Consider the following 13,002-nt stretch of genomic DNA (forward strand, 5'->3'; position numbering starts at 1 on the left):
CCCGGTGCTGCAGTGCTGCCAGTGACTACAGGAAACGGAGGAAGTCGGAGCCGTCGGGTTCCCAGTCCAACGCCCAGTCCGAGCCAAGCAGAGCCCCCTCGTCCTCCAAGCCGCTGGACCCCTACAGACCCAGCAGCTCCCTGAAGAAACCTGCCTCCTCACCGTCCTCGCCCTCCAGAGCCAAAGGTACACATGTGGAGATCCTGCAGTCTCATTACTTGCTAAAACGCACCGACATCGCCAGGCTATTTCCAGCTGTCCAATCAACTCAGACCCATAGTACACATCTGAATTTACTCTTCCCATATCTCTCTCACACACATCTCTCTTTGTCTGTTTCGGTACACTAGCTATGCCGATATTGTACATGTACATGGTACTTTCTACAGTATGTTACTTTCTAAGCTGCACGCACGCACGCACGCACGCACGCACGCACGCACGCACGCACGCACACACACACACACACACACACACACAGTGTCCACTTAATCAACAGCAATACTATTTGCTATTATGCCCATGGCATTGCAGAGCTGTGTCTGGAGGAAACATTGGCTACAAGGGTTGTGTTGACAGCATGCATGTACAGTATAGGTGATTTGTCGTTTTATTGAGTTAATAGTTAATAACTGCAAGGCATATGTTTTAATGTTCTAATGCAGGGGTCGGCAGGAAGGTTTGGCATCGTGCCAATTCATGTTCTAAGCCATTTGATGGTTGGCCAGAATATAATCAATGGCTAATATACAATAATAGTTCTATAAAGGTTAATAAATACATGTGTGTGGTATAACTGTATAGTCAAATGTTACAGGTGTAGGTAGAAATGCTTGTGTGATTATTTTGTGCAGGCCACCTCCTTGAATGTTGCACTGTTGCACAGACATTTAGTTGTTTAATTAAGGCATAATGAAACACCTGCCTGCCATTCACTCCAGGTGGGGCACTGGGGTAGATGTGTTATTTGGATATTATAGCCTATACGTCAGACTGTCAGATATTGCATGTAAATAATTTATAAAATAATTTGCCTGGCCAGATATCATCGATGCCCGGGTACATTCTGGCCCACGGTCCGCCTATTGCTTACCACTGTCCTAATGTCTGCTGTGGTCACATCTTTATATTGCTCTGATCAATATTTCCTTCTGAATATTGACGATAACATCGTCTGCTACTGACTGAGTTCCGGAATTTCTTCTCTTGTCTTTTCATGTACTATTCCTCCATCTTGCTTCTTTCTCTCCGTTATTCTGGGCGTGTTCTCTCTTAACTCCCTTTTCCTTCCTCTTTCTCTCACCACGCTGCTCTGTTGTGGGACGTCTATGAAAGGTGGGGACGCATGCAGCATGTACTCACCCCGTTTGAGCCCCCCAGGTTCTCGTCTGTCCCCGGTGCTCTCCAACCCCTCCCGCCCCGACCGCGAGGATGACGACGACGATGATGCCAGCCAGGGGGAGGAGGGCAGCTCCTCCTCCCGGCGCTCCGTCTCCGTTAAAAACAGCTGGCCAACGCGGCTGCAGGACGGCGAGCCGTGGAGCAGCGTGGAGGAGGCTCCGGCCACTCCGCCGCGCAAACTCAAGTCTCGCAGCTGCGACGACCTCCTGAGCGACGGGCATGTCGGCGGGCCTGGGGGCCGCGATGGCGCGCGCTCGGAGAGTGCTGGGTCGCTGGTCTGCGACGGAGGTACGCCGCCAGGTCAGGCTGCCTCGGCCGGCGCCCACTCCCTGCCCCGCCCCCACCGCCGGCGGGCGCACGACTCGCCGGGCTTCCTGCAGCTCTACCGCAAGATGCACCACATTGACCGCACGCACCTCATCCCCTCCGAGGTCATCCGCTCGGTCCGCGCCCGCATCCTGGACCTGGAGCGCCAGCCACACCTCCACCGGCACCGCTTCTCCCCGTTCGCCCCCTCCTGGGGCGTGGAGGTGCCGCGTGACGTGGTGCCGAGCCACATAACCAAGTACGAGCAGCTCATCCAGAAGTCCAAGTCCATGCCCAACCTGGGGGACAGCGAGGTCCCGTCGGGGACCACCACGCCGGGCGGCTCGTCGTCTCGTGCCAGCAGTGGCGGGGGCGGTACCCCCGGCTACCCCAAGAGACGTTTCTCCATTGAGTCACTGCTGGAGGAGGACAGCAACGGGAACAACGGAGCTGCACAGCACTCCACAGAGCTCCTGCATGGACCCCGGAGCCCGCCGGAGGGCCAGCCTCGTGTCGGGCCGGACCCTCGGCGCGCCCACACCTTCCCAACCCCTCCCAGCATCCCCAGCGCCCGGCGGGCTGCCGACCTGGACTACTCCGACAGCGAGCAAGATGCCATAGCCTCGGACCTCAGCGACTTCGTCCAGGTGGAAGGCTCGTCCTTCTGCAGCGAGAGTGATTTTGACCACTGCTCCCTCACCTCCTCGGAGAGCCTCTACGCCTCCTCCACCCTCCCCCACCACCACCGCCACCTCCGCCATCACCACCACCACCACATGCATCATCACCACCACCCGGGCGCCCAGAGCCTGGGTCCGAGCCTGGGCTACCAGCACCGCCACCTGGTCAGCTCCTGCAAGGGCCGCTGCCCGGCCTCCTACACGCGCTTCACCACCATGCTGCGCCACGAGAGGGAGCGGGCGCGCCAGGACCCCCAGAAGCCCCCGCCGCAGCCGAGCCGTGTCAGCCACGGCCCCGACCCGACCTCACCGTCCCAGCAGGCGATGTCCAAGCTGGCCTTCCTGGTCAGCCCCGTGCCTTTCCGCAGGAAAAAGGGCTCACCACCTACCTCTAGACGGAGCGGCAGCGGTGGGGGTCGCGGCCGACCCAAGTCCAAAGAGGCCATCTACGAAGCACTGGACCAAGCCTTGAGGGACATTTATGAGCACATCCAGGCGGAGAGGGGCCAGCGGGGGGCCAGGGCCCCCGACGACAGCATCCTGAGGCGGATCCTGTCCGAGCTGCTCCCGGACGTGCCCGAGAGGAGCTCCTCCCTGCGGGCGCTGAGGGCCTGCCGGCAGGGGGGCCAGCCCTCCGGCTCGTCATACCCGGACGGGAGCCCAGCGGGGTACAGCTCGTACAGGCCCGACCCCTTACAGTCGCCCCAGCTGCAGTCGCCCCAGCTGCAGTCGCCCCGCGTGCAGTCGCCGCGCACACAGTCGCCGCGCACACAGTCGCCAATCAGTGCCTGTTACGAACATCACCCAGACGCCTCAAACAATAATGAGTATGGAGTTGAGCAGGCCAATGGGAACGCTCTCTGCTACTCAGGTGGAATGCATAACACACCTTTCATTCTCCGTCACGTGTGCCTGCACACACCGGTGATATTCACTGCTAATACATCCACACTATCTAGTCACATACAGTGTGCCTGCACACATCGGTGATATTCACTGCTAATACAGCCACACTATCTAGTCACATACAGTGTGCCTGCACACATCGGTGATATTCACTGCTACTACATCCACACTATCTAGTCACATACAGTGTGCCTGCACACATCGGTGATATTCACTGCTAATACATCCACACTATCTAGTCACATACAGTGTGCCTGCACACATCGGTGATATTCACTGCTAATACATCCACACTATCTAGTCACATACAGTGTGCCTGCACACATCGGTGATATTCACTGCTAATACATCCACACTATCTAGTCACATACAGTTGGGTGCCACCGATATTGTCCCTTATCATTTGACCCATTTAGGCCTGACCTCAAAATTTAAAAAAAAATCCTTCTAAATCTTTTCTGATTTTCTGAAATAAATATTTTCACGATTTTTCAAAAATAGCAGACCTACAAGCTCGTAGCGCGCCACTCGGTGGCGCGCTATGAGCTTGTAGATCTGCTATTTTTCAATAGCTAAATTATAACATAATGTTTAAAACACCAAAAGGGATTCCCGCCCAAAATGGGTTAACTGTCCTTTTGCGCAGATCACGCAAACCTCAGCAAAAAGAAAAGGACAATATCGATGGCCTCCAACTGTACAGTGCACTGCGCATACACATTAAACACACATGAATGCATGCGCATACTGACATACACACATACTGTACAGTATGGTACAAACGAATAAACACACGCACGCACAAATGCACACAAAATCATCTCAAATACACCTATGCATGCACAGCTTCAGTGGTGGTTGTGCAGTATCCCTCAGTGTTGCCTCCTGTCCACCACACCCATCCACATCCTGCTGCTTTCCATCTGTTTAACAACGTCATTTATTTATTTATTTTTGTACTTTCATTTATTTATTTTTGTATGAATTATTGTCTTGTGCCCTGGAGTTGTCTTATACTTTTCCTTTTCTTTTGAGACAATGAAAGTCATGTTTGTAAAGTTTTGTGTATTATTATTATTATTATTATTATGGAATGTGTTCTTCCTGTTTTCTTATATATTTTTTTTACTTTATTGCAGGTGTTTGTACAATACATGTAATTCATTTAATACATAATATCTTACATGTTTTCTTCACTTGTTTAATTCATCCTGCATCATTTTTATTATACATGTTTTACGTTTCTTCCCCTGTGAAATGCAAATAAAATATAGTTGTATTATAATGTTATAATACATGATAATTCTTACCATCCATGTTTGCCACCATCCTTCAATCCCCACCATTCAATATGTTCACTATTTCTTCTGCATGCGTGACTCATGAGTCATGCAGATGTCATGAGCATGGTCACCATGGCAACCTGGTGGTAATCTTTGACCTTGTCTCCACCAATCACAGACCAGGATGTCTCCAGGAGTTACTCCACCTTGGATGGACGCCACACGCCTCAGAACAGAAGGTCCACTCCAGACAAAGAGGTATACTGCACAGCACTGATCTCACACCATGTGGCTTGCTCATATTCTAGTGGATGGACAGACAGACAGACAGACACATATAGATAGATAGAAGAATCAGATTTATTGTCACATCACAGTTTTACAGGTTAACAGTGGGTACAATTTGTTTTTGGCATTGTTTCCATTGTGTAATTTTTCCAGGAAAATCAAAGAAAGGGAAGAAGAGAGAGGTGAGGGAGGGTGGGGGGGGGGGGCGGGGTAAGGAGATCAAGGCAGGAAAATAAAGGGAGTTTGAGCGCTTTTACCACAGAAAGTACTGGTACAGGGTTTTCTTCTTTGCGGGTCTTACATATTTACAAGCTTTTGCCACAAACGGTTCAACCAAAAGGTCTCTTAGCTTATTTAACCCATTCAGGACGGGAATCCATTTTGGTGTTTTAAGCATTATTTTAAACTTTAGCTATTGAAAAATAGCAAATATACCTGCTATTTTTTAAAAATCTTGAAAATGTGGCGCAATTCTATTTATTCTTTCAGAGTGAATGTTTTTAACTTATATCTTTGCTTCTGGGAGGTCCCTGGAACAACATATTTTCAGATGGGTCGGCAGCCAATTACATAGTGAAAACCACTGATATAGTTTTTTCAGAAAACTGTCATGATTTAGAACTTAAGACATTTTTTGAATCTGGTCTCAGTCCTAAATGGGTTAAAAGCTTTGCTACAAACTGTACAATTGAAGGGCCCCCCCCCCCCCCCCCCCAACAGGTCCATTTGGTTCCATTTGTACACTGTCAGAGTTACAGACTTGTAAGGGTCTTGTAGAACCCCCCCCAAGGGAACCCTAAGAGTCCCTGGACCCCACTTTGAGAACCACTGGTGTAGACAGACAGACAGAGACTGACTGACAGACAGACAGACAGAGACTGACTGACAGAATGATCGCCCATGCGTCCCTGGTCCTCTGTTTGCTCTGGTACTGCTGGTTTTCTGTCCAACCACCCGGAAGTTAAGTCATTTGACTTGGCACTGTGGTCATTCCATCTGGATTCCATTCGGATTACTGGGAGACGCCAGGGGTATGCAATCTACTACATGGTTGGAAAGAAAATCAGCAATAGTAGTCTAGAAAAATAGTGTCCATCCAAGGACAGTGGTTGAGAACCTCCGTTCCAGCTAATAATGCATGGTGCGCTCTCTCTCTCTCTCTCTCTCTCTCTCTCTCTCTCTCTCTCTCTCACTCTCTCTCTCTCTCTCTAGGTCTCCCATAAACAGATGACTCAACTTATTCTGTTCTCTCTCCTCCATCAGAAACAGCCAGCCAGAGCCATTTACGATTTTAAGGCACAGACGGCTAAGTGAGTACAGTGAAACCGTGACAGCAGGTGTACAAGAGGAGCATGTGTGTCTTCTTAACATGATCGCCTCTTTCACTCGTCGCATCATTCAACATTCATAGCACTTTAAACATTGCACTTTAAAACCACCTGATTCCACTGTACTAACCTGTGTACTGAACCAATGCAAAATAATACAAGTTTTGGCTGATACCCAATCATGTACTTAGAAGGTTGCAACACACACACACACACACACACACACACACACACACACACACACACACACACACACACACACACACACACACACACACACACACACACACACACTGATTTACCTAAAAGTGATGGGAACCACTGCCTCATGCTGCCACCTTGTGGCTGTCTGCTTAAAAATCATCAACAAGCCTTTCCCCACTACCATTTTCCAGTCAGTAAAATTCCATAGGAGTTTATACACAGGTTAATATAGTGTCAATGCCATGTGTATGCCAAAGTGTTGTCGTCGTGTCCCTCAGATGAAAATGCAAGGCTTCTAAAATGCTCACCCGGGAGCACTTGAGAGCAGAGCGATTTCTCAGCTGACACAAATTGATATTAGATTATCTGTAGTATACTGTACAAAATTTAGCTAAATACTCAAGAACCAGCAGAAATGTATAGACATTGAGCAACTGCATGGGGCTATTTATCCCCTAAAATGTCTATAGATCATTTACAGTACGGACAAGCTCAACTCAACTTCAACTTTCTGCAAGCTGTCAACGACAGACACCGAATCTCTGTGTCTCCTCCCCAGTCTGTCAGCTCTCCTGCCGGAGCACGGCTGGATCGATGTTTGTAGTGTTTGTCTTGCTCCTCCTCGACTCTGAGTCGAGGAGGAGTTGAACATTGTCCAACTCTCAGCTACCAGATTAACAGCTACAATGTGCAAGGCTCAGTGCAGAATAGACGTATGCGCTTTTCCAATTGAATACCATTCAAAATATACATTGCTCAGGGAAAAAAATGCCTTGGTGGACACTGACAAAAAAAACGCGTATTCAGATACGACAGTCAATCATTTTCTTCTTCTGGGTGCAAAATGGTTATAATAAACGTACCGGTAACTTTTGTGCACTCTAATACATCATAAGTAAAGGTCTCTGCCAGTGTAATGGCACTAACAGATACATTGCTGTATTGTGTCTTGGGGCAGAGTGCATGAATACAGCTGGAGGTTTGCTGTCCTGACTCATGCTGTGATGGATGCTCTTGCTGATGTCTTTTTAATGAAGCCCAGTCTGCTGGGTGGAGTTTTCTCTGCACCGTGGAGGAAAAGCATGTCTCTGTTCCTGCAATGTCTTCATCACTTCACTCATTATGTTCATGTAACAAACAAAATCAGTCATATGTCGTTGCTGGCAAAAGAATAATAATTGATGTGCACTCTGCGAAAGAGGAGAGATTATTATTAGTTAAGTATTGTCCTGAGTGACGGGTCAAGTCTCCAACCTCAACACTTGAGTTGAGTTACTGTTATATCTCTCCACCAACATGTGCGATGGCCACAAATCGCATTTTAAGATTTACTGTAGTTTTTCTCCAAATGAGTTGCAGCGACATCTCACTGATATCACTTGAACAAGTAACACATGAGCCAAGCTAAAACCAAACAAAAGCCAACAGGCCTATCTCACAGAATTACCCCGCCCCCTTAATACGCCCCCTTTCCGCGTTAGTGGTGATAGCGTGACGTCACTCCATAGACACTACATGTTAACAGAGGTAATTTAAGAAGTCTACAACTTTTGTTTTCTCAAGGTAAGGTTTGTTCTATCTGTTCGAGCTGATTTACCATCTTGTTTGCGTCATAATAATATTGGTCTGTCACATTTAGGAAATGTACTTAGATTCTCCAGAGAAAAAAACGTGTAAATGCTAATGTTAAATGACACCACTATCTACCGGAAGGGGGCGTGGAAAGGGGGCTGTGAGATAGGCCTACTGTAGTGTACTGCACTCGCAATAATTACTCCTAAATGGAGGTGCTTATGGTAAAGACGTGGTAGAGATGTGGTAACAGATGCAGTGTCTTGTGTTCTAGGGAGCTGACCTTTAAGAAGGGAGATGCAGTGAACATCATCCGACAGATAGACACCAACTGGTACGAAGGAGAGCACCGCGGAAGAGTGGGAATTTTCCCCATCTCATATGTGGAGGTGTGTCATTTACAGTTACACCATTAGTTTTCAATGTTTTTTTTCTTTTGTTCTTTTGCTACGGACCGCCCTGACAACATTTTGTGCCAGGGACCTCACATTTTGAACATTTTGGGGGAAAAAACGGTCGAAATGACTAACCAATCAGGAAGCAGACAGGCAAATCAACCAATGACAAAGCTTCTATAGGAACATCTTTGAATGCAGATTGCGGCCCCTAGATGTGTCACAGAGACTACATATGTTTTGGGAGCGATGTGTTTTTACCCATTGCTGGCTGTCTGAATACAAAAAAAAAGAAAAAGAAAAGGTCATTAAAATGTTGACATATTATTGCTTATAGCCACTTTCATGACAGTAAAATGTTGAAAATGAGTGGAATGCCCCTTTAATGGGTTTACTCGCTCTCATCCATCTCCTGTAGAAGATGGCGTCGGCGGAGAAGCAGCAGCCTGTCCGGCCTCCTCCACCAGCACACGTCAGAGAGATCGGGGAGGCGCTGGCTCGCTACAACTTCAACGCAGACACCAACGTGGAGCTGTCTCTGAGAAAGGTCAGCTTGAGTATGGGGCGCTGTGATGGGAACAGCACCATGTGCACTGATGCATTGTGGTGATCCCAAGTAGCCTAATGAAAATCACATATATATATACACTCAGTCGTTGAGCAAAAACGTTGTCGTGATTCTCACTATAAACGATTCAAAATCGATTCACAATTTCCAAACATATATGGTGTTTGTGATATTCGGTTTTATCTTAAAGTCTCAGGGAATGTGCAATATTGTATGGCCATAACACCTTAGAAGCCCGGAACTATTTAATCCATTTCATCCAGGGTGCCCATCATTTGTAGCGCACGGACCACTTTTACCGGCGCACCGGAAGCTGGTGTGCATGTCTGTGTAGCAGCTAACAATAGCCACACCACTCTAGAGTCGATCGACAACAACGGGAGGTAATAATAAATCTATCGCGACTAGCGACTGGACCGCTGAGCGCCGTCTAATACAGGATCTTTTTTCAGAATTAGACGGGATGATTTAGATCGGGAGTTATGATCGTTTTAAGATCGTTTTCGTCAGCTAAACAGGCAGGGGAGATTTTCGATGACGTGTCACTTTTTGACACGTCATCGGATCGGGCAACAAGCGCTCCAAGGCTCTAGAGCGATGACAACGGTTTTGTTTTCATTAATCTCCATCTTGTTTATCAATCTCCGGCTTGGGCACTTGACCGTGACCTTGAACTTGGACGGAGAACTCCGGCTTGGACATCCAAGGTGTTTAACATGTAGAAATTCTAGCATGATTTGCCATTTATTTTCCCTAAAATTAAGCTTCGAGTGTTGATTCAGTGATTGTGTCACTTCAATAAAAAAATACTGGGTTAATTGTTACATAAAATTCTACTGTTTTACTATACTGTACATTTTGCAATTAAAAGCAGGTCTGTCTGATCTACGGTTTCTAATGTTGCACTGTTGACAGCTAAAACGTGGGGGTGGTTAAGGTGGTCATTGTGGGTGGAGTTAAGTACCTATTGTCCTTCCCATTGACACACCAGCACTAGGTGTTGAAATGTTGTGAACATTCAAAGGGGATTTTCTCAGCTTTGGGTAAAACGGCACAATCATTTTAAAATGGTCATATCTCCTTCAAATATTTTCCAATTTAATTGAATGATACATCATATGAAAGCTTACATTCTATACTTTAATAATCTGAAAAATTACTCTGGTCGAGATGAGGGCCTATTTGCCAGACCCGGTCACAAATGTAAGCTTACCATCAATCATATTCAAGTGACTCCAGTCACTTCAGTTGAGCACAGCCAAGCTGTGTGTGACGCTCGTTGACACTCGTTAATGTTACTTGCATCAAGGCAAGGGAATGTGATGATGTATGATGAGCACCCCTCACTTCACACGTGTGATTTTGTCTTTTCTTTTAATCGTGTGTGCATGCGTATGTGCATGTCCCTCCCCCAGGGTGAGAGAGTGATCCTGGTGAGGAAGGTGGATGAGAACTGGTACGAGGGGAAGATCCCAGACAGCACGAAGCAGGGCATCTTCCCCGTCTCCTACGTCGACATCGTCAAACGCTCGCCGTCCAAGAGCCCCGCCCACCACGCAGACCCCCACGGTTACCCCAGCAGCCGCACACCTAGCTCCACCCCCACCAAGGTAGGAACACGCCCCTTACCAATCAGCAGTGGTTCTCAAGCGCATCATGCGATGTGAAATTATGTTTAAGCCATCGTATTATATTAACCCATGAATCTAAATGGGAAACATTAGCCTTTGTGAAATGGTTGTAGATATTCAACTGTCGGAATCTCTGTGACGTACATTATTTGATTTGTCGTGGGCAATCACATTGCTTGCAACTGTTTCCTTCACCAATGCTCTCCAATGGCTGCAATCCTGAAAGCCTTGTGAAAATAAGTCATCATTCATGCATTATTTAAGCCAGCAGTCTTTCAACAGGGGGGCAACATACTGCCATTACTTACACACATACCTCCCCACTCCTCTTTTATAAGCCTCCCTCTTTTCCTTCCTTTTCACTTTATACAATCTGAAGCCTCTCGACCTTCCTCCACCCTCTCCCTCCTCTTCCTCCACCCATCACCAGCCCTACCACTCCCCTCACGCCGCCTCGAAATCACTGCACCTGCAAGCTATCACCAGTGAGTGGCTGGCCCTCACACTGGACCCCTCCACCTCCACCACACACTCCCCCACAGTGACCCCCGTCCCCCCAACACCACCCCCGCTTCCCACCAGTCTTCAGGACCCCAGGGCGACGCCTCCAGCACCGCCTAAAAGAGGCTTTACACCTCCACCCCGAACTTTGTCCAGAAAACCAACCACCGGCGTGTTCAAACAAGGAAAACAGGACCCAGACCGGCACCTGCAGTCTGTCACCAGTGAGTGGCTGGCCCTCACAATGAACCCCTCCACCACACCCTCCCTCTCAGCGACCCCGCCCCCCACTGCCCTCATCCTTGGGACCCCGGGGCGACCTCGGAACTCCGTGGTGACCCCGCCAGCACCACCTAAAAGAGGCTTTACCCCTCCACCCCGGACATTGTCCAGAGAAATAAGCCCCGCGTTCACCTCGTTCACCTCTCCTCTCCCCGGCTCCTCTTTCAAACATGGGCTGAGTGACGCGAAAGGGACCCAACAACTGTCACATGGGGTCACAGGAAGGGGGTTCTTCTGCACAGAACCAGAACCTGAGAGCCTACCTACAGACGTCCCACAGTGGTACAGGCCAAGCAAGGCGCAAGTAAAGCACAGAGGTGAAGACCCCAGAGTTCAGCATCAAGGGGAAAACCCCTATGACCGGCTGTTGTCATTGATCATGGGTGGTCTCGCTAGTGCAGACGATGCGGAGGTCTTGAGGTTACCTCCGGCGCAACCAACTCACGCACTGATCCTGGGTGGTCTCGCCAGTGCTGACGATGGGGAGGTCTTGATGTTACCTCCGTCGCAACCAACCGCACTGATTGGTAAATCCTTCCACAACAGGGCATGGTCACCAGCAGCGAAAAGCCCGGCCGCCGCCCCTAGCGGCCAGTCTGAGGGCAGCCTTTGCCTGGGGGTAGAGCGTCACAAGCCGGTGACAATGGAGCCGTTGTCTATCACTTGGAAGGGCCGGTCGCAAGTCGAGGAGAGTCAAAGACGGGAGACGGGTGACCTGCCGTTGTTCAGAGGGGAGGGGTTACCCGTGTTGTTCATTCAGGAAGAGGAGGATGCTAGACAGGAAGCGGAGAAGAGTAGAAACCACAGTGAACAGGTAGAGCGTGTGGACTAAACTAAGTTGCCTGTACACAACAAAAACATCCTGAGTGTTAGTTTAATCTTTACACAAGAGTTTGATAAACTGACCCTCAGGACACGTTTTGCTGTGTATGACAGCTGCGCAATAATGTCGCATTTTGCACCAAATAGACATCCCAGCTGCTGCTATCCATGATAGATTCACATCCCATTCTGCGGTTGTTTTGATTGTTCAGGTTGTCATTTCAGCTTCAGGGTTGATCGCTGTGTCGTTGCCTCTGTAGGCTGACGTCTGTCCACCCACGGCCACGTGTCGTTCTTATCGCGGCCTCAGGTCACCTTCCCCACCGCCTCTCCTTCCTCCTCCCTCCACACCTCCTCCCACTTCCTGCGCCTCCCCCCTTCCTCCTCCCCCCGCTCCGCTCCGGCCTGACCCTTTCACCGTCACACTCCCCAAACCATGCAGGCTCCCAGCCTCTCCCCCTACTCCTCTTCTGCTCTCCTCCGCGGAGCGCTCCGCGCTTCCTCCCATCCCAACGCGTTTTCCACTACCTCCTCCACCCGCCCTGCCATGCTCTGCCCTCCCTCGCTCCTCTCCCGGCTCGCCTCACCTCCTCCTCTCCACCTCCCAGCCATTCTCCTGCTCCCCTCTCCTCCTTGGCTTTCCCCCGCCTACTCCTCCTCCTCCCCCGGTTCCCATGCCCATCCACCTCCCACCCCTCCCTCTTCTTCCTCATCCGCCTCCTCTTCCTCCGCTGTCCTGCTCTCCTCCCATCACCACTCCATCCTCCCCTCCACCAATACCTCCACCAGAGCCTAGGTCTGCCAAGGTCAAGGTAATAACTCAGCTGCTTGTTGA

At 49.3% G+C, this 13,002-nt stretch overlaps 1 protein-coding gene across 1 annotated transcript in view; it reads left to right on the top strand.

Moving 5' to 3' along the window:
* The window catches only part of sorbs2a (sorbin and SH3 domain containing 2a), a gene marked incomplete at its 5' end in the record, with an annotated part of 53,432 nt that overhangs the window by 35,483 nt on the left and 4,947 nt on the right, over window positions 1-13,002 (top strand). Inside the window, 9 exons of the mRNA XM_079498341.1 lie at window positions 14-186; window positions 1,336-3,258; window positions 4,755-4,834; window positions 6,128-6,174; window positions 8,243-8,357; window positions 8,782-8,910; window positions 10,347-10,541; window positions 10,942-12,159; window positions 12,428-12,979. Of these exons, the coding sequence (XP_079354467.1) occupies window positions 14-186; window positions 1,336-3,258; window positions 4,755-4,834; window positions 6,128-6,174; window positions 8,243-8,357; window positions 8,782-8,910; window positions 10,347-10,541; window positions 10,942-12,159; window positions 12,428-12,979 (4,432 nt within the window). The remainder of the gene's footprint in view (window positions 1-13; window positions 187-1,335; window positions 3,259-4,754; window positions 4,835-6,127; window positions 6,175-8,242; window positions 8,358-8,781; window positions 8,911-10,346; window positions 10,542-10,941; window positions 12,160-12,427; window positions 12,980-13,002) is intronic.

Source organism: Electrona antarctica (genome assembly GCF_951216825.1).
Source record: "Electrona antarctica genome assembly, chromosome: 4".
Classification (NCBI taxonomy): Eukaryota; Metazoa; Chordata; class Actinopteri; order Myctophiformes; family Myctophidae; genus Electrona; species Electrona antarctica.